This window comes from Psittacula echo (assembly GCF_963264785.1).
Source record: "Psittacula echo genome assembly, chromosome: 14".
In the NCBI taxonomy this organism is placed as follows: Eukaryota; Metazoa; Chordata; class Aves; order Psittaciformes; family Psittacidae; genus Psittacula; species Psittacula echo.
This window is the reverse complement of record NC_137750.1, coordinates 11718595-11739593: the sequence shown is the minus strand read 5'-3', so window position 1 is coordinate 11739593 and position 20999 is coordinate 11718595. Positions and strand designations below refer to the sequence as shown.

Sequence of the window (20999 nt, the reverse complement as noted above, 5' to 3'; positions counted from 1 at the left end):
CCTTTGGGTGTTCAAGTAAACCCTTCGTAAGGAGCTGAATGCATCCTATGGACCATGAATAGCCAGCAGACGTAATTCCAGGTTTTAATGTGGAGGATCACTTAGCCCCTCAGTCACTGGGGCTACACTGCTGGGAAGGGAAAGGCAGCTCCAGCCCAACCCCACCACACGGGTAACTCATCCAGGTAATTTACCGCACCATGCGGGCTGTGAAGGTGGGAGGACTGCAGAGGGAAGCTGTTGAGCATGGCCATGCAGGAGTCCTCTGGCTATCCTGGCATCACAAACACACTTCTCAAGTTCCCTCAATGGCAGAGGAAACCATTGTGCATTTACCTACCCCGACCTAGCCAGCAAGGGGCAGGAGGTAGGAGGCAATGCTGACACTGCACAGCTAACCCAAATGGTGACTCACACTCTAAGGAGGGGGTATGAAACACCCACGTTCTTGCAGATTTACCTGAGATCACAACTCCCTGCTCAGTACTAAACCCCAGCTTAACTGAGCAAGTGTGATGTATTCAGGCTTATGCTGGAATGGTTTAGAGCTGCCTTGGAGCAGTGTGTAAATTTTATTGTCTTTACATCAGGCACTAATGTTTTCTCTTGGTCTTAAATAGCCATTTAACATACAAAAGCTCCCAAGAACTAAATGGCCTGAAGCTGTCCAGAATGGAGAGCACTTCAATTTACACCACTTTCTATTCTCTACTATGTTCTTGCCCTGCATACCCAAAGAAGAATGTTCTCTTCTCTATTCTATCCAGAAACCCTCAAAGATAACACCACACACATGCTTTTCTCTAGGCTATTGCTGTCTTTGTACCTTCTCTCCAATCTCTGCAGCGGTCTGTTTAGTGACCTCCAAGTTCTCCACCAACGCTGTGTCTTCCAGGAAGTTCCCAGATGCTGATGACAGCCGAGAGAGCAAGTTGTCCTCTAGAGTTTTCAAGGTGATTTTGAAGCCATTCTGTTGCTTTGTGAGAGATGACTGCAAGTAACACATTCAGGCAGTTTCAGACAAAACACATGGTAAAGTAAGGATTAGCCACCTTCACACGGGAGCAGGCTTCTAATTGACAACTGTCATAGTCTAATATTGCTGCTCTTTGCATCTCCTGGCCATGGGAGATGGGAATCATTCCATATGCAGCAAGCCATAAACTCAGAGAAACCTTGAACAGCAGAGAAACCACGGGGAGAACTGAGCCCTTTCACTAGAAGTGTATTAAAATGATGGAAGTGAATCAGGAAGAAATGACCTTCAACCCCCATCTCAGTCACATATCCTGCATCTCCATCTTAGAAGTATCTATTTATTGGTCTTTGGTCAGCCTAAATAGCCCTTGCTGCTTCTCACCCCTCCCTGTGGACCTCTATACTTGCCAGAACACACAGATACCAGCCACAGCAGCAATGAGGACCACAGGGCTAAAAACCTGATGGCAAAACCAACAGCAAAGCCACTTGGATCCAGAGCTGAGCACAGTGCATCTCAGGCTCAGAACTGAGAGCAAAGTCCCAGCCCCTCTTGATTGCCAGACCCATTTGTATTCCAGCCTCCAGATCTCATTGGTGCAAGTGATCTCCTGGTGCACTGTGCTGCAGCAGTACCAGTCATGAACGCTGCTCATGGTGGAAACAAAGACTTTCATCTAGCTCCTTTTTGAACTGATCCTCCACAGCAGGCTCTCTCCCATGAAATGTGATTGCTCTATTCTGTGTGTTTGCTTGCCAGGGAAATGGCACCTTTCCTAGGTTGCAGGTATATTCTGTTATTCCACTGTACAGTCCTCCTGTGAATGCCGATGTTTCCTGCTATCACAGAAAACATCCTGTGGAAGAGCTGTCCATCTGGCTTGGATGCTGCCAAGGTATAAGCCTGGTGACTGTTCTATAGATTAATGAGGCCAGTCGCTAACACCCTGGAATGTACAACACTAGTGTGAGACAATTTTAAATCCTTAGGCTGCATTTAAGTGGCACAGTGTCTTACAAGCCTGGTTTCAAGTACCTCCCACCTTCACCTAACTTCATTGATTGGCCTGAAATGTCTCAAATGGTGAAGAGCAGAAGGTGATTCTCCCCCATTGCTGTGCTCTGGGGAGACCTCACTTGCAGCACTGTGTGCAGTTCTGGTGTCCTCAACATAAAAAGGACATGGAACTGTTGGAACAAGTCCAGAGGAAGCCACGAGGATGAGCAGGGGCTGGAGCACCTCCTGTATGGAGCCAGGCAGAGAACACTGAGGCTGTTCAGCCTGGAGAAGAGAAGCTGCGTGGAGACCTCAGAGCAGCTTCCAGTGTCTGAAGGGGGCTACAAGGATGCTGGAGAGGGACTCTTCATCAGGGACTGGAGAGATAGGACAAGGGGTGATGGGTTCAAACTGAAACAGGGGAAGTTCAGGTTAGATCTAAGGCAGAAGCTCTTCCCTGTGAGGGTGCTGAGGCGCTGGCCCAGGGTGCCCAGAGAAGCTGTGGCTGCCCCATCCCTGGCAGTGTTCAAGGCCAGGTTGGACACAGGGGCTTGGAGCAAGCTGCTCCAGTGGAAGGTGTCCCTGCCCGTGGCAGGGGCTGGAACTGGAAGAGCTTTAAGGTCCTTTGCAACCCAAACCATTCCATGTGTCTATGATTCTATGACACAACCAAGAAATTCAAGTCATTTGCAAAAGAGTGGTTTACAGTTCTGCAAAAACCAGCCAGCTCCATGGAGCAGCAGATGTGGTGCACATGGAATTGAGACAAGTTCTGGGCCATGGTGACTGGCACATGACAGGCTCAGTGACTTAAGCGAAGTGATTTAAAGCTCCAAAGACAGGTCTTGGAAAACATACCTACAACTCCCAACCACCTACAGGGTCTAGGAGAGTCCCAGTAAAGAGAAATGAGACCCTGTGTCTCTTCCAATCCCACAACACGTAAAGGAGCCAGCAGTGTTTGTGCTGTTGCCAGAAGTTTCAAGCAGATAAACCAACTCTTGCCTTGATAAGTCATCTTTCAATATGTGGGCTGAAATTTCATCCACTTGCTGCACACATGCTCATTCCATGTTAATGTCAACCCAAGCAGTGTGCACTGAAGCATGCCCTTTATTGGCATTTCAGCTATAAATGGCTGGCTTTAAAGGCATGTTCTAGAGGCATTACACACAGGAGCTTGCCCATGGAGGTAAATATTTTACCAGTCTTGAAACAGAAAACTAACTTGGCTAATTTTGTGTGTTCCCATCCTTCAAGCACATTACACGCCTTGAGAAACTGACATTTTGCAAGCTAGGATTGCAGACCATGGACCGCAAACCCTGAAGTTATTCACGAGGACGTGTGTGATTTTTGCTCCAATAGCTTGCAATCACCATGCAGAAATGAGCTCTCCGAAGTGCACACAACGCTGGATTCCCCACAACAGCCCACATCCGTGCTGCTGTTTTCAGCAGTAGCAAGGTCATCAGCTCTTACTTCTGCAGTGGAGCTCATGATCTGTTATTTCACAGTTGATCTATAACAGGGCTACTTCTGGGAAACAGGTTACTCTGGGACCCTTCAAAATGTCATTCCATTGGGAAAAACAGTTCACCAGAGCTACAGGCCAGAGGGAAGGGCTCATGGCCAAGCCCTTCCCAGCTCAGCAATGCTTCCTCTCCTTGCTGTTTCTGCTGGGTTTCTTGTATTGTTTTAACATCACAAACCAGAGGGGGAAAAAAATAACCCCTGTACTTTGAGTCCGTTCCTGCAGAGCAATTTGTTTCCTGAAAAAGGAGCTCAACATTGGCCATGACAGCCTAAAGGTGCAGGGACTTTCACATGCTCCACCTAATGAACCAGCGAGGCAGGACCCTAAGTCATGGCTTACTCACCATGACACAGCTGCCATAAAAGTCATCCTAAGGCTGTTCTCAGCATGAAACAGACAATGAATGTGAAGCAAACACAACTTGAGACATTTCAGTCCAAACAGTGAAGTCAGGGGAAGGTGGAAGATACTTGAAACCAATCCTGGTAGGACTACATGGACCATGGGCAGCACCACCAGCACATAGACCATGTCATCCTTGCAAAAGCGAATTGCAGATGACTAGTTAAAGGCCAGAGGGTTTGTGCTGACCTGAGAAGGGAGGTCTCAGGAGTTGGCTTTGATTGTCTTGACCTAAACTGGTTTCAGCTTCCCCTAGCTCTGATTGCCTCACAGCCAGGTCACTGCTGGGTTAGCCTGGCTTTCATTTAGAGTCAGAGCAAGTAGTTATTCTGGACAGATTGATCTGTCTGTACAAGCAAAATATGGTAGAGTGCAAATGTGGTCTCAGACCCTGAACACCCATCGTAACAGGAGTGCAATCCTGTCAATCAGATAAAGACAGCTTCAAAGGCAAGAAGGAACAGAAAGACTGAATAATGGGGAATCAATGAAGAAAAGGATTATGGAAACAGACTGTGTTGAGAAAGCATTTTAAACAACGTTAGTGTTATCATCATTGGATTAATAATAGCTGTTTGATGAATTTTGATTAGGTTATTAACAATAATTTCTGGGCTCCACATATTACGTGTGTTCCTTCTTTCCCTATGACAAGATTTGGAGCTCAGTAACTACTGTGCAGTACTGTAGGAGTCACCTCCATCTGCCCATGAGCCAGAGCCCTAAACCTTTCCCAGACACCACACGTCCTTTTTGTCCCAGGGTAGAGAGGACGGATTAAAACACACCCAGGAAAGTGCCCTTTCCTTTCGGGAATCCAATGACTCAAATCTGTATCTTCAAGGATCCAGGAGACAACAGTCCAGTGGCATTTTTCACATCAGTAAATAGACTGGGGGCAGAAGAAAGTACAGAGCCCCTGGCCAGCAGTCACTACAGGGATCAGCCACTGCCAGCCCCCCTCCCTGTGTCTGAAGGGACAAATCCCTGCTTGTATCCCAGCAGGGAAGAGATGTTTTGGACACTGTTCCCCATCCAGCAGCACATCAGGAATACCAGGCTGGGTTTCTCCTCCTTGATATCTGCAGGGGCAGCAGGACTGTAGCAGAAGGGAAGTAGATGAGAGGGAGAGATAGTGGGCCCTGGAATTATCTTCCTTTGGTGATATAGAGAAAAAGGACTTAAATATTCTTAAAGGAAAAGGAAATTACATCCCACACCAATCTGTTTCTGCTTAGTGCTTTCTAAAGACCTCAGCCCCATATCCCTCATGCCAGTGGCATAGCTCATCTGGGAACGCATTTCCCTGGCTCCTTCTTCCACAGCACACATGCCCTGAAGAAGGGGGGACTTCAGAAGATGTGAGCCCTAACTCCCATCATTGTCACTGTTTTCCCTTGCAGAGCACAGGAGGGAAGTGCTGCTGAATGTGAGTTACCACTTCTCAGAGCCTGGCTATGTTGTTGAGTGCACATGACAGTGAATTTGTCTTTCTTATCCTGACAGCAGCCATTAACTGCAATGCTGCTGAGGCGAGGAGGAATGGTCCTTAACATCCCAGCACTTAATGCCACCACTGTGCTAACCGTGGCCACCCCCAGTTCCATTTGCAACCCTGGGCCCAGCCTGTGCGAGGGGCTCCTGGCCAAGAGGCTGTGGGTCTCTCGCAGAGCCAGCCCAGACCCAGGGCTCACACATTAAACCAGCTCATGATGTATTTTTGATGCCCTCTTTTGGCTCATTAACATGGGAGCCTGGTTAAAACTAAATGCATCATTAAGGCTGCAGAGCTAAAATGCTTTAAAACCTCATTAAATGAAAAGATTGTTACAGAACTGGCCTGGCCTGACTGAACACGTGCAGTAAATGTATTCCCAATCTCAGTAAATATTTAGTATGAGACATATTAATTTCGTTGTGAAATGTGCCATTGGAACAAAGGATTTTCCTTGAAAAATCCTCTTGAAACTGAAGCCATACTTATTAAGGGAGGGAGGGAGAACATTTTGGCCTGTTACAAGTAAGGGGGAGGAAGGATCGGAACAGAAACAATTCATTACCAGCTTCACAGTACTTACAGTGGGAATCCTATACCCTTAATGCCTCAAATGAAGGGAGCTGAATCCTACCTACAAAATGAAATCTGTGAAGTCCAGAAAAACCTGATAAACTGAGAAACTCAGCTTCCATTTCCGGGAAGAGGAGGAACAGAAAGAGATTCTTACCCAAATTTTTGGAGGAAAATACTTGAGGTTGCAGTTTAAGAGTTCCCAAAATACCAAGAAAACAAAAGAGTGAAGAAGAAGACTCTTCAGTACTTGCCATTCAAGGGAAACCTCCTGATGTTATGGTGAGCACAGCCACCTCTGCAGCCTTGCACATAAAATGCTCTTTAATTACAGTAATAATGGTTATGAATTATTACTATTAATGCTCCTATCATGACTATTATTTATACTTGCTCCAAGTGTCAAATCCCAGCCACTGACCTTAAGCTCTTCCAAGTCAGGCCTCTCCATGTTGACCACTGCCGCAAGGAGCTGGTCCTCCAGCCCATCCCGTGTGACAGTGAAGTTGATGAGGGTGCACTGTGCCTGCAGCTCGGGTTGGAAATGGGGGTTTGCCAGCTTTGTGTGGAGGATGAGGCGGAAAGCAGGGTTCAAGTCACACTCCTTGTCCCCAATCTTAATGTACCTGCAATTAGAGCAAAAGCAGGAGCACACGTCTCCTCCAGGATGTCTCACACGAAGAGAAATAGTGGCACCAGTTCGTAGCACCTACCAGCATGGGATGTTGCACTCTTCACACAGAAATCACTCTGAAGGCAGAAAGTTTAAACTCAGGCACACCTGAATCACTTCTGAGTTACAATAAAACCCCCAGAGAGTTGCCCCTGAACTCTGGATTGTGTTAGAGAAGGTTCAGTTTCCAGCAGTAGGATGGCCGGTTCAACCACAAACCCTCCTGGCTTTAGAGAGACTGCATTCTAACTTAAAGCTGGAGCTCCATGGAGGAAAAGCCTCTCAGCATTGAGATTTTAAGTAGCCACAGCTAAAATCGGCCAGTCTGTTGGCTCAGATCAGGCCACAGTGATCTGAATGATCAGTGACCAGTGTGATCAGTGTGATCTGTGGTCCCACTGAGCTTGAGCAGTGACGCCAGATGAGGAAAGTGGCTGTTTGCCATTCCCGGGAGGTAACATCAACCCAGCCTTCTCCTGCTCTGCATTGCTGACATCAGGCCTAGAACTTACAGAGACCACAGGAATCAACATCCTCTGAACCCAAGTTTAACAAAGCCTATGGGAACCAGAGGAAAAGAGAAATGGGAAATGCTTTCAGGGATGCAGCTGGCCTATGATGGGAATTTGAATACACTTCCCAGTCAGCTCCCTTGGTGTTCTCTTGGCTACCTCTGCTTTTACAGCTGTGAAACTGGGGCAGAGAGAAATCACCCAGAAATACTGCTGAGAGCCCCGACTTCAGAAAACCCTCTTGCTCTGGGTCTACCAGTATCTGTGTGTGGGGCCTGGGCTCATGTCCTGGGAATTACAAACCCCAATGACTTCTTATTTCAGGCTTATTTTCCATCTTCTTAAGAACGATGTGACCTCATGGGGAGTTCTGAGGGCAGGGACATCCAGCCCCAAAAGAGGTGACGGAGCTTTTCCCTGCAGGGGGCTCAGGAGTCCCACCACCTCTGCTGTAGCCCCATCTCCACCTTCAAACATTTCAATCCCCTTCACTAGGACCATCATTACCTCTGAAATGCACCCTCCTGCAGCTGACCCCACAATCAGCCCTGCTCCTTGCGATCTTTTACCGTGCAGGCTTTCCACACCTTGCCTTTCCCAGCAGTTCACATCATCCCGGCATATTTTAGGCCAGTAGGGAAATGCTCTTCAAAGAACTTAAGCAATGCAAAAAGCAGAGCTTAGCAGCTTTTCATTCTTTAGTGCAGCAGGCACAATGCTCAGCCCGTGGCAGGCTGCTGTGAGCAGCAGAGCTGTCCGTGGCAGAGACTTCCAGCATCCCAAAGGATTCACATCCTTCTAAAGGCAGACTGCACTCTGTGAAAGCCAGCAAAACAACATCAAAACAGCCCCTGAATCACCTTCAGTGCTGAGCACACGGTTCAATTTGTTCCCATTATTTAAGCATACACTAAAAACATGCTTCCGTTACTTTACAGACAGAAAGAAGGGAAAACTGAAGTCCCTCTTGTTGCCCTCTGTGCTGGAGGGTGACCAACATCTGCCATGACGAACGTGACCTCATTACAAGCACTTCTATATTCCTGGTGCTTAACCCTGTCGCTGTATTCCTAAGCGAGGTGCAGTGGTTGCTAAACTCCAAGGTTACTTTTTTCACAACAGCAACAGCTATTTTGGCAATAATTCAATGGCAGAAGAGCCAAATACAGACCCCAAGGTCACTGTACAAAAGCAGAATTATAGGCCTCTCTTTTCCATGAGGTTTGAATGACACTCTCCAACAAAATGGAATATGAAGGTTTATTTTCTATGGTTGAATTACCTGTGATTGCTTGATTTGAAATGCCCTCCCTTCTGAAGGCAGGATGTTAGTGCTGCTGTGTACGAACAACCACACTCTGATGTCAGGAAGACATCACAACATGCACAACAGCATAAAGAGCCCATTCACACACACCATTAAACTCCCTCGAAGCTCACCTTCCTTTCTTGATCGTTTCTCGCCCCAGTAACGGCCCCAAAACTGGATCCACGAATTCCTCCAGGTTTTCAATCAAAACCAGCTCTCCCGCAGCCAGGGCTTGTTCCAGCGTGTCCAAATACCTGTGGGAAACAGCACTGGTACCCACTGCAGCAAAGCAGGATGTGACGCTTTGCAGCAAGGATGCCAGGGGGACAGAGGATGCTCCACACTGCAATGGCAGCTATGTGCATATGCCAGCAGCTGCAAGACAGAACAAAGGTGAGGATGGTTTCAACATATGGAGCAAAAAGTGGCAGTGGCAGAGTCTTGGCTGTCCAGAGAATTAGGTCACAGACCTCCAAAGGGCAAGCAGTAAGAACTGTTTCTTCTTTCCCAGGAAAAGACCCTGGACATCAGAAAACAAGGGTGGGACAACTTGGAGCTGTTATTGACAAAAACTCTGCTTCCCTGAACCCACTGGTGCAGTTCATCTTGTGTAAAAACAAGGATGAAGAGCAAGTTTCAGCTCCATTTTGCCCAGTGTTTAGGGTCACATTTAGCACAGCTTCTTTCCTCACGAGGGAATTGGGCCCCTTTGTCCAGTGCCTAACTGGGAATTGGAGATGCCCTGCATTGGGATGCTTTGTACCAGGAAGAGCAGGGTCAGGTGCTTGTGCTCTCTCCTTCAGGGCTGCTCTGCACTTCACACAACTCCCTTCTCTGCAAAAAGGAGAGAAGGGCCCTAGGCAGGAGGTGAGGGTGCTCCAGGTGCTGATACACCATCACTGCTGCACTGAATGGGTCCAGCTAACTCTACTGGCTAAATTTAGGTTCCCCATCTAAGCTAGAGAGTTTGGGACCTCAAGAGGTGACAGAAAGATCAAAGACATGAAGTTCAGAGTGACCTTTAAACCAGCTTTTAAAGGAATATGTTGACACAATGCAAAGCCCATCCTTGATCAGCAGCCCCTACTTTTCTGAGTCCAGAAAGATTTTATACACAGAAATAGAGAATGGCAGCAGCTGGCCCCAAAGCTGCTCAATGGCCCTTTCCTGAAGGAGAGAAAAGGGTGGGTTTAAACTTCATAAAGCATTTGAAAGCAAAGCAGCACCATTTCCCAGATGTTGAAACACTCCCTTATTTACTGTAATGGGGCAGCGAATGATGCTTTTAGCCAGTGGCCCTGAGACATCACAGCAACACACAGAACTCCCTTAAGTACCTGCTGGCCTGGTGTGGGGCTGGGGAGGGAGGGGAAAAAGACATGCTGTGTTTGTCCACCAAGCTGTAATGGCAGCACATGGATATTACAGGGTCTATTCCTCCTGTTCCATCTTGGAGGTTTGTATTAGGGTGCCTCCTCTGGGATCCTTACCTTGCTACGGACTGCTTTGGATAACTGCAAGGCATGGTGACCAGGCTGGCCAGGAAACAGAAATGTGCTCTAATGAAAACTGAGCACAAGATCAAACCTAATAACTTCTTGTTATTTTCTATGATGAAAGATGAGGAGACACCAGCAAAACAACCTGGGCAACCCCAAGACATCTCCAAATCTACTTGCAGGCACTAAGCTTGGGTCCCTCTCGCCTGTTGCCAATGCTTTGCTCTTTACTAAAAGAAATAATCTCAGAGCTCCTATGCAGGCAGAGGTTTGACTCTGGGTCTTCTCCATAGTGGGTAGAAATAGGTGCAAACTGAGACGACAGAAGACCAGTTTGTTTGCTGATAAGAGCCAGGAGGGAAAAGCCTTCCCATAGAAGATTTAGCCAGATCAATGCAAGGGTGCTGCAATAAGAACCTCCCAGCTGGTGCCAGCATGGGAGCAGGGTTCACCCAGCTGGTCTTCAGGGCATGGTGACCCTCATGGCAGCTTCAACCTCCACATCCTGGCCTAGTCTCTCTTTCAAGTAGAAAGCCCTATTCACCCTCCTGGGTGAAACTGAGTCAGGACACGACACATAAGGGGGCCTACAAGGATGCTCAAAAGGGATTCTTCATTAGGATGAGGGGTGATGGGTTCAAAGTGAAGCAGGGGAAGTTCAGGTTAGATCTAAGGCAGAAGCTCTTCCCTGTGAGGGTGCTGAGGCGCTGGCACAGGGTGCCCAGAGAAGCTGTGGCTGCCCCATCCCTGGCAGTGTTCAAGGCCAGGTTGGACACAGGGGCTTGGAGCAAGCTGCTCCAGTGGAAGGGGTCCCTGCCCGTGGCAGGGGTTGGAGCTGGAGGAGCTTTAAGCTCCCTTCCAACACAAACCAGCCTTCGGGTCTATGAATCTACGAAAGGACTAGATGAGAAAGGTCCATCCCAACCCAAACTACTCTATGATTCTATAAGATGAGCCCAATGGAGGATGCCACAGTCCTATGTGTAGCTCAGCCTCCAGCTCAGAATGGCTTTCTCCATGCTCAGTTTCAGAAGAGTTTCCATGGTAACTGAGCCAAGCACTAAACAGAACCTCTATTTAACGAGAAATCTCTATCATTTAGCTAATGAATAAGCAGTTAATGCACAAATCCATGTAAGGGTTTTCCTCAATGTAACTGGCTCAGACGGTTGCAGTTAAATATACACTGTTCATCAAGTGGGCAGATAACCAGTAAAAGGTACTATTATGTGATAAGGCTGATGTTTACCCCTTCTGCCCAATTCGGATCACTCGGAGGTCTTCTCCATACTTGGTTTTGATCCATTTGACACCCTGCAGCTGGGGGTCCACCATGAGGGGCCAGCGCTCGCAGTTGCTGAGGATGGTGGCGTTCTCGGTGGACATCCGATCGGCCGGCAGGCCCTCGTTCTGCCAGGCTGCCACATCAGCATCATCAGCCAGCATGGTCAGAGGATCGAGGGATGGAGTTACAGGGATTGGCACCTGCGAGGAAAGGAGAAATGCTTCCTTCTGTGCTGGCAACAAGTGGCCAGCGTGACCTGCAACAGAGCTGAGCAAGGACATAGAACCATAGAACCATGGAATAGTTAGGGTTGGAAAGGACCTTAAGATCATCCAGTTCCAACCCCCCTGCCATGGGCAGGGACACCCCAAACTAAACCATGCCACCCAAGGCCTCATCCAACCTGGCCTTGAACACCACCAAGGATGGAGCATTCACAGCCTTCCTGGGCAACCCATTCCAGTGCCTCACCACCCTCTCAGTAAAGAACTTCTTCCTTAGATCCAATCTAAACTTCCCCTGTTTCAGTTTGAACCCGTTACCCCTTGTCCTGTCACTACAGTCCCTGATGAAGAGTCCATCCCCAGCATCCTTGCAGCCCCCTTCAGATACTGGAAGCTGCTCTGAGGTCTCCATGCAGCCTTCTCTTCTCCAGGCTGAACAGCCCCAACTTTCTCAGCCTGTCTTCATACGGGAGGTGCTCCAGTCCCTGATCATCCTCGTGGCCTCCTCTGCACTTGTTCCAACAGTTCCATGTCCTTTTTATGTTGAGGACACCAGAACTGCACACAATGCTCCAAGTGAGGTCTCACGAGAGCAGAGCAGAGGGGCAGGATCACCTCCTTCGACCTGCTGGTCACGCTCCTCTTGATGCAGCCCAGGATACGGTTGGCTTTCTGGCCTCCCATTCTACAGGATAGTTTTGATGTAGCATTCAATGTTTCCCAATTCTGTTGTAAATAAACCCGAACTATGCAAGTAACTCAAAGACTTCTGCCTGCACAACACTGTGCACCCGAAGGGCCACAGCCCAGCCAGGTGGCCTCAGACCTGCTGGTACCAGCTCTCTGGGAAGACAGCTCCTCATCATGAACATAATGAACACCCTTGTAAGCCTGATGCAAAACAGCATCAGCAGGTCCAGAAACACTCCTCTGCCATGGGAGGCCATTTGTGGGTGTGACAACTAGAACGTTCTCTGTGCCAGTTATCTGAGCACAACGGGCCTTCATTTTGCATTAGAATTACAGGCACTTCCTTGAAATTTCTAAGCCCAGAGTCAGGTCATGGTTTTGGACCAATATTGCTTTTCTTAACTAAACTTTTGCTACAAACCTAAATTTTGGCTTGGTTTCAAGAACTACGAAAGGTAGTTTTTCCTTTCTCATCCTAAAGAACTTGCTGGTTTTCTCAGGAATTTGATCTGGGCATCACTGCCCCATTGCAAGCTTACTTACAAGCTTCTTGGCATTGCACCAGGATTTATAACAGCCAGTGACTGTACTGATGGGCAAAAGCTCAATCCTGCAGGAGACCGAGCACTTGCCTTTACAATGCATGGAGCACCCATTAAAGATCAGTGAAATATTAAACAAGCTTGAAGCTTGCCAGTCTCCATCAGGTCCTAAAGCATGGGTAAAACCACCTGAGAGCCAGGGCCAGCACGAACAGAGCTTGTGTCCAGCACGAAGACCCTTCCAGAGGCTTTCCAAGCCTACTGGAGACCTGGTGGTGAGCTCAGCCTGCTCTATGCAACTCCTTCTCCACACTACCTCCATGCTTGGGTTGCTGCATTGGAGATTGTCCTCTGCATAGAGGGATAGGGTCACTTACATGGAGCAAGGACACCACATCTTCCCCAGAGAGGAGTAAATCAAGCGTGGCTACATTCTGCTCCTCAATCCAACTTGGTGGGGGCACAGGGATGCCCCTCATTTGGGGACCCATTCACTTGGGGGATCCCCTGTGGACATCAGAATTTCTGTTAATTCTGGTAAGAACAGCTTTTCAGAGCAATCAGGTCTTGTCTTACTTCCAGCTGGTGCAAATACGGCTTCCAGATCCCCTCCAGGAGGTCCTGTCGGTATTTCTTGGTGAAGTAGCCCAGGTAGGAGACAAAGGCTGTGATCAGCAAGACATCTCCACACAACGTGCTGTGCTGCCGTTTGAAGTCCTTCACGGCTTCAGCCCATCTCACGTCCTCAGAGGCAAGTCCCCCGACCTACAATTTCCCAAGTCAAATTGATCATTACAGCGGTTCTTTAAGCAACACCCCAGGATCTGGCCAAGTCCAGACCTTGTTCCTGTTGTCAATTGTCATTTGCTAAAGTTTAAAGCCTGGGGATGGGAAATATTCCATGCTAACCCCCCTTTCCTCCCCCCCTCCCCATCCCATTCAGTGAAAGACTGCAGTCAAATCTCAGCTGTCTGCTCCAGGACTTCTCTAAAGCCATCAAGGGAGGATCCATCACTTCCTTCCGCAGCAGGAATGATGAGGATTTCTGAGGCGGCCCCAATTCCAGAGATTCACACCCCATTACACCCTCTCACACAGCGCACTCCTCTCCAGCAGCCACAACCTTCAGCTATTGCGGACAATTTATTACTCCCCCAGGCAGATGGGAGTTTCATCACAATTCCCTTGGCTCTACACTGGGATTTTCCTTAAGGCACTGACCAGAAAACATTTCCTCAAAGACATTTTTCATGAGCATCCAGCGCACAAATAGCTCAAGTGAGGGCTCCCCGGCTTGGCAGAGGGTAGAGCACCTCCTGGTAAAGTAAGAGATCTCTCTACATGCACAGACACTCACTTAAGGAGGAAGTTTGAGGTTGATCTACCGAGAACCACAGCCTGGAAATCTGACCACAACGCATCCTTCAGTTCCTTTACATCCTTCTTTTCTGCAAACCTCCCCAGACAGCGAGTGCTACACATGTGGCTCATACTATCCTGTTTCCTTCCAGGTCACTGTTAGATGTTAAATACGATCATCTCTAACACAAACCTCTGTGATGAGCCTCATGAATACCTCAAATAACTAATTCCCCTCAAGTGGGTTATTTTGCCATGTTAAGCTGATATGCAGAACACGGGTCCCAAGCATGGCAAGGCACCACCTTCAGATCCATCCTGAATTCCACCATCACGTGTTCAAAGTTGACCAAGTCCTGTTTCTGGCAGAATCTTGCTGCAGAGGGTTAGCAGCCACCCTCTGGTTTCCAACACCAATTTACTCCTGGCCAGTTTACACCATTGGTTCTCCTGCAAAGCCTCCTCCAGCTCCAAGAGAATCATAGAATCAGCTCATCTGGAAAAGCCCTTCAAGCTCATCAGGTCCATCCATTCCCCAGCACTGCCAAGGCCACCACTAACCCATGGCACTGAGGCCTCGTCTCCACGGGGTGTGAACACTTGCAGGGACGGTGCCTGCAGCCCTGCCCTGGGCAGCCTGTTCCAATGCCTGAGCACCCTTTGGGGCAGGAATTGGTCCTCAGCCCCATCTAAACCTGCCCTGGTGCAGCTTGAGGCCAGTTCCTCTTGTCCCACCCCTTGCTCCTTGGGAAAAGCTCACCTCTCACCCTCTTGTGTGCCTCCAGGTTTTATAAACAGCCATCATTTCCCAGGCAATGTGCTCTGCTTGGCTAAGCAAAAGAAGTTAATTTCCTTCCCTTCTGAAATCCATAATCACGGGAACAGCTCTACCAGGCCAGACCTAAGCTCCACCTCCTTTGGCATCTTGTCTCCTGACAGCAGCCCTTAGCAGTTGGCTTGGGAAGACCATACAAATGAGCCTGTGGTAATAATAGCTCATGACAATCTCCCACCTTCCCGCAATTAGAGAGTTAAGGACCTTCTGAAACAGAGTTTATATCTTTGTGCTGAATAGCTAGTGCTGATTTTTCCTTCACGATTGAGTCTCAGCTGCCACGGATACAAACCCACCTTTTGGCATCTCCAGCATCCTGTGGTCAGGAGATAGGCAGATTAGCAATGCTTTCTGTTAAAAAAGTACGTTCTTTGATGTGCTGCCTGAACTTTTCAATTGCTAAAGCCCATTCACACAGTGGAAAAACAGTGAAGAACCATCTTCACGTCACCTGCTCTGTACCACTTATGATTTCAAGCCCTTGATACCCCCTCTGCTGTCTCCTTTTGAGGCTGAAGAGCTTTAGCCTATTCAACAATTCCTCACACAAAAGCAGCCCTTTGATTGTCCTTGCAATCCATTTCCTTGCAATTCTTTATTGAATGATGTAATCTTTATTATCTGGTTTCTTTTTATTGTTACCTTCCCTGCACCATTTGCCATTCTACCACATCCTTTGAGGTCCAGGGAAGCAGGCAGAAATACAGCAAGATTTATTTAGAATGTATTTATATTGTGAGGGTGTGATTCTGCCCTGTCTTGTTCTCTCTTCTTTTCCTAATAAGCCCTAATGTTCCATTTTGGCCTGGCTTTGGGGTTTGCTGCCTCTGGGAGCACAGAGCCCATATTCACAGAACTCTCAACTGCATCATTTCATTCCTGAATGATAATTCAGCATCACCTTACAGAACACGAAAAGTGAAACTTGATTTTTCCAATAGACATTACTTTACATTTATCTGCCCGGCATTTCACACCTCCACCACTCCGTATCATTTTTACAATGCCTTATAGACAGCCTCCATCATTGGTATTACTGAGGAACTGTTTGACCTGTTCACACCCCAGCTCATCCAGCTTGCTGTGATTATTCTGATGAACACAGGGACTAACATACACCTCCTAAAATACCTCTGGTGGCCTTTCTGCCTTGTCAAATCTGCCCCTTCGATCCAGTGAAAACAGTGAACCAGGCTTCTCCCAGCCTGCTTCCTTCCAGGAGCAGAGAGGCTGCGGGGCCTTCTTTGCCCCATTTAACCTCAGAGCTCTCCCTAGGGTAGAGCCTGAACCAATTCAAATGGTCCTCACTGGTTGCTACCAATGTAGCAACCTGCTTTAGAGGCAATCGATCTGTTATAAATCCATAGGTACATGTCTGCATCTTGTATTACTGAATTTCATCCCATTCCTGTGTTTCCCTTACCCAAACCATCCAGTTACTTCAATTACAGTCATGCTTCTTAATCTGTGGGAATTCCTGGTTTTACGTTCTCATTTTTATAGTTCTGTCTTACCATGGATAGCCACATTCTTTAGAGTGGAGCATACGAAGGCTGGAAAGTATCAGGGATCAGGCAGCATGGGATATACCTGCCCTGTTCCTCCTCTGTCCTGGGCTGAAGCTGGGCAGACCCTGGTCTGAGGCCCCATATCTGTTCTTCACATGATCCTACTTGTTGAAAAAGCAAAGCACTACTTTTAAGTTCGCAATTACCCTGAAGGATTATACCTAAGCTATCCTTCATCTCAGCTCCAGGAACAGAGCGCACAAAGGTCCGCTTCCTCCATCTTTCCACCTCAGATCCTACAGAAGTCATTGGAATCCTGTTTATTTAGCAAGTGGCAAATTAAAAGCCACCTCATTTTATTATCTTTAGCTCTTTGATAATAGGGGATAGTGAACAATCATTCCCTACCCACCTTCTGCAAACCAGTCCTGATTGTATAGGCTTCTGTCACATCCATCCCCTCGACACCATCTCTTTTCCAAAATGAAAAGTTCTAATTCATTGCCTCTCTTCACATAGGAAAGTGACTACATCCTTTGTGGTAGCTTTTCTAGGTCGCCTACAGGCTTCTGACTTGGGGTAAGATGACTGTGTTCAGCACAAAAGCTGCTGATAGATGAGCATGATAGATCTGAATCAATGATCATTTAACTTCTGCTTCCTGATTTTTTCCTACCAATTGCTAATACTCAGTTTGCCTTCCTTCCTCCAGTGCTACGCTGCTGTTTCTCTGCAGCGACTCCAAGAATTCTTCTGCTAGTGACAATAGTGCAATTAGAACCTATCAATGTAAATGCATGATTACAGCTCACTTGCCCTGCAAGCATTACTTTGCATTTGTCATCATGGTATTTCATCTGCTGCATTAGCACATATCCACTCACAAATACCACCCAGCAGCCACCCTCTGGTGCACAAACCCCTTGGTATTCCCTGATTCCTGTCCCTTGGGTCCTAAAGCATCTTCCTTAAGTTATGTAAGTTCATAAGATGCCAAACTAAAAGGAGGGCACTCTAAGGTTCAACTTGTCTTCATCCTCTCGATTGATTTTTCAATCCAAAGCAACGCTATCTGTGTTCAGCTAGGTGTGTTCTTCATACAGCCTCAAACGTCTTTATTTCCAAGACTGGGAATTATTTCTGCCCACAGTCACACAGGTGACTTCTCGGATGTCTTGGATGTCCATTCTAAGTGAACAGATTCTCTGTTAACCCACAATACAAATGCTGCAGCTCACATCCCAGCCACAGGCAGAGACAGCTGATTTTCCAGGGACCAAGTGCTTCTCCTCCTCTCCCAACAAGCTTCCACCAGCAGAAGTAACCCTGGCCTTACCCAGACTTTTAAATCATCCCTGGTCCTAAACATTTCCCATTTTCCATATGATCCACAGTAAACAGAGACCCCTGGCACTTGTGCATTGCTGTGTGCTGAGAAGCCAGAGTTACCTTGCTTTCTTTGCTGGGAAGAGCCATGTTGTCCCCCATTAAAGCTTCAAACAGGAGCCCAGGGAGCATTCATTCAGAGATTTCAGCTCCAGGCAAGAGTCTGAGCCAACAGCCCATGCTCATCTCCCATATGAAATGAGACACAAGAGTTTCTGGGTTTAGTCTGGATGACTTTGCTCCTCAGGGGCTAATGCTGCCTGCAGGTCCTGAGGCTTGATGCGGTTGTGTCTGTGCAATGTGTTTCAAGTTGTGTTGCAAAAAGTTCCATGCAAGTGGGAAGTTAAAGCCCGCACTGTGGCAGCAAGAGATGAAAATCCCCTCTGGTAAACTAACCACAGCTCAGAGCCTCAGGTGGTTCCTCCATCTATGTTCCAGTCCCAAAACAAGAGCCATGGAGGTATCTACAGGAAGCACTGGTTGGGTTGCTCATGCACTACTAAACGGGGCTGCTACATCTCTGCATCTTCTCCAGTGTTTTTCTGGAACAGTTGGGTAGGGTTAAGGGGGCTGGGACTGAGGGAGCAGCAGAAAGTGAGGTTTTGAGCCTATCTGCAGCATTAGGAGAGCTCCAAGCACCACTCGGATCTCGTTCCAAATCCTTGCATTTAGAGATGTGGCAGCAGCAGACACTGAAGAGAGCAGATGATACCTGGCTTTCTACCCTTGTTTGCTATCGCACTCCTTTTTTAGACCATATATTGTTCAGAACAACAGGAGACTCAGTAGCGCTTTGTGTGTTTGTTTGTATCCTCATCTCTCAGCAAGCCACAGATAAAACCAGAACACGAACAATCCCACACCATCCTTCCCTGCCTTATAAAAGCTCAGGGTTGACACCGGCATCCCCAAGCTCTCAGCTTCTTATCTGTTATCAGTGTTTATGACTATCAGGCTGAATGCTTTACCCAGCAGATGATGTTTACCAGCTAGAGATCAATAAAACCCACACCGCTTTCTTCTAGCTGACCACAGGGTATTGCCCAGCACTCATCTTCCTCACCACTGCAGAGACTATGCCAGCTGTATGATGCTTCAGTTTTGTGTGATCCTAGCTGCAGGAAGATTTGCTTCCACCTGCTTTATCTCTAATGATGAAAGCAAAGGGTGCTCTAGATGATCTTAAGGTTCTTTCCAACCTTAACTATTGTATGGTTCTAGGATTCTGTGTTTCAACCTGGGGAAAAGCACGTCCTGGCAGCATCTAGGGCATAGAAGACAACAATATTGGCGAACTATGGAGAGAACAATGTTCACTCTGTCTCATCTGAGTGCACAGGCAGATGCTATGTGGGGAAGCTCTCCACACTTTCAAACGCAGAGCAAAACTGCCTCCCAGCACCCTTGGACATCACCTTTGGGAGCACAGGAGGACATGACTGATCATGGTCCCCACTACAGCAATGCCCCATACTTGAGCCGATGTCCAAATTCCATCTAAATGAAAATGCTTATAAACCTCAGCAAGCTGCTGCTGAAGAACAGCAATGCAATCAAAGTAGAAAGTCCAGTGATATCCTTCATCTGCCCCAAAACATCAAACCACCTCCTCCACACAGTTCTCTTGATGCCCAGATCAGGCTGCACCCTAACGCACCCTCTGGTTTCCTTTTACTGTTTTCAGTTTGCTTTGATGAGAGACTTGAAGCCCACCCACTGAAACATCCTAACATTTAGTATCTATAAAAGACTGCAATAACTCTGGCAGTGGCCAACATCACCCACTGATGTTCGGGCAGAGCCACGCAGGGTCTCTCCCATTCATGCAACACCAAAGCCATTTGAGCACAACCACTTCCTAAAGGCTTTCATGGTTTCAAGAGTTCAACGGTTGCTGCTGTGGTTCTCCTGAAGCCAGGACAGGGAAAGGTTTCTTTCCAAAAGTGGTTACCTTGCGCATCCAAAGCATTTCAAGAGGAAAGGAACTGTGAGGCTTTGAAGCCAAGGCAGCTGAACTGCTATACAGAATAAATCAAGACTGTGCCTAAACAAGTGGAAAACACACTGAGGTATTTTACAGTTGAGGATATAGTTCAGCACCAACAAAGCACATGAACAAGTACAGCAGGGGATGACCCTGAGCCTGTCCCAGTTAATGAGAGAGATAAAGAACAAGCTTAAAAGCAAATATATCCTTGTTGATTCACTGAGATGATGCGGCCTGGGACACACATTCAGTGCCATCGGATCATGGACTAACCCACACACTACCCCAACCTCAACTGTGACCAAAGGAAGTTCTTCCAAACTTCATTCCTGTATTTTAGCTCGATTTCAGAATCTAAAATCTTTCTTTTAAAGGAAATGATTACATTTAAAAAATCATGTACGAACGGACATCACAAGTGACTCTCGATCAAATATCTGCTTGTTTTCCTTTACAAGGACAATTTTGTTAACGGAGCTAAGCACCCCCAAAAAAACCCAATCCAAATTCCACAATTTTTCCTTATCACAGAATCCCAGACTGGTTTGGGTTGGAAGGGACCTTAAAGCTCATCCAGCTCCAACCCCTGCCACGGGCAGGGACACCTTCCACTGGAGCAGCTTGCTCCAAGCCCCTGTGTCCAACCTGGCCTTGAACACTGCCAGGGATGGGGCAGCCACAGCTTCTCTGGGCACCCTGTGCCAGCGCCTCAGCACCCTCACAGGGAAGAGCTTCTGCCTAAGAGCTCATCTCAGTCTCCCCTCGGGCAGGTTCAAGCCATTCCCCTTGGCCTGTCCCTACAGGCCCTTGTCCCAAGCCCCTCTCCAGGTTTCCTGCAGCCCCTTTAGGCACTGGAGCTGCTCTCAGGTCTCCCCTTCAGGAGCCTTCTCTTCTCCAGGCTGCCCCAGCCCAGCTCGCTCAGCCTGGCTCCAGAGCAGAGCTGCTCCAGCCCCTGCAGGCATGGCGAGTCAGAGGCTTTGAAAGCACACAAGAGTTGGGGTTCTCCATGCAGACGATGTCAATGCTGCCTTTGGGTGCTGAAGGGTGAGCCTGAGTCAGCAGATCTGGCTGCTAGAACCAACTCCAACCCCACCAGGCAGAGCTCACGCACGGGACAGTCTCCCGCACTCTGTCTCCTTGCTTGGAGGAAGATGTGGCTTGCTCCAAGCAACAGCCAGTGCAGAAGCCAAAGCACAAGGTGTTAAGGG

The 20999-nt window shown here is 47.8% G+C and overlaps 1 protein-coding gene across 1 annotated transcript in view; it reads right to left on the bottom strand.

Annotated features, from left to right (window-relative positions):
* Positions 1–20999, bottom strand: part of DNAH9 (dynein axonemal heavy chain 9) — a gene marked incomplete at both ends in the record, with an annotated part of 158001 nt that overhangs the window by 57252 nt on the left and 79750 nt on the right. The window contains 5 exon segments of the mRNA XM_080629257.1: positions 827–991; positions 6404–6608; positions 8608–8730; positions 11225–11460; positions 13293–13481. Of these exon segments, the coding sequence (XP_080485383.1) occupies positions 827–991; positions 6404–6608; positions 8608–8730; positions 11225–11460; positions 13293–13481 (918 nt within the window).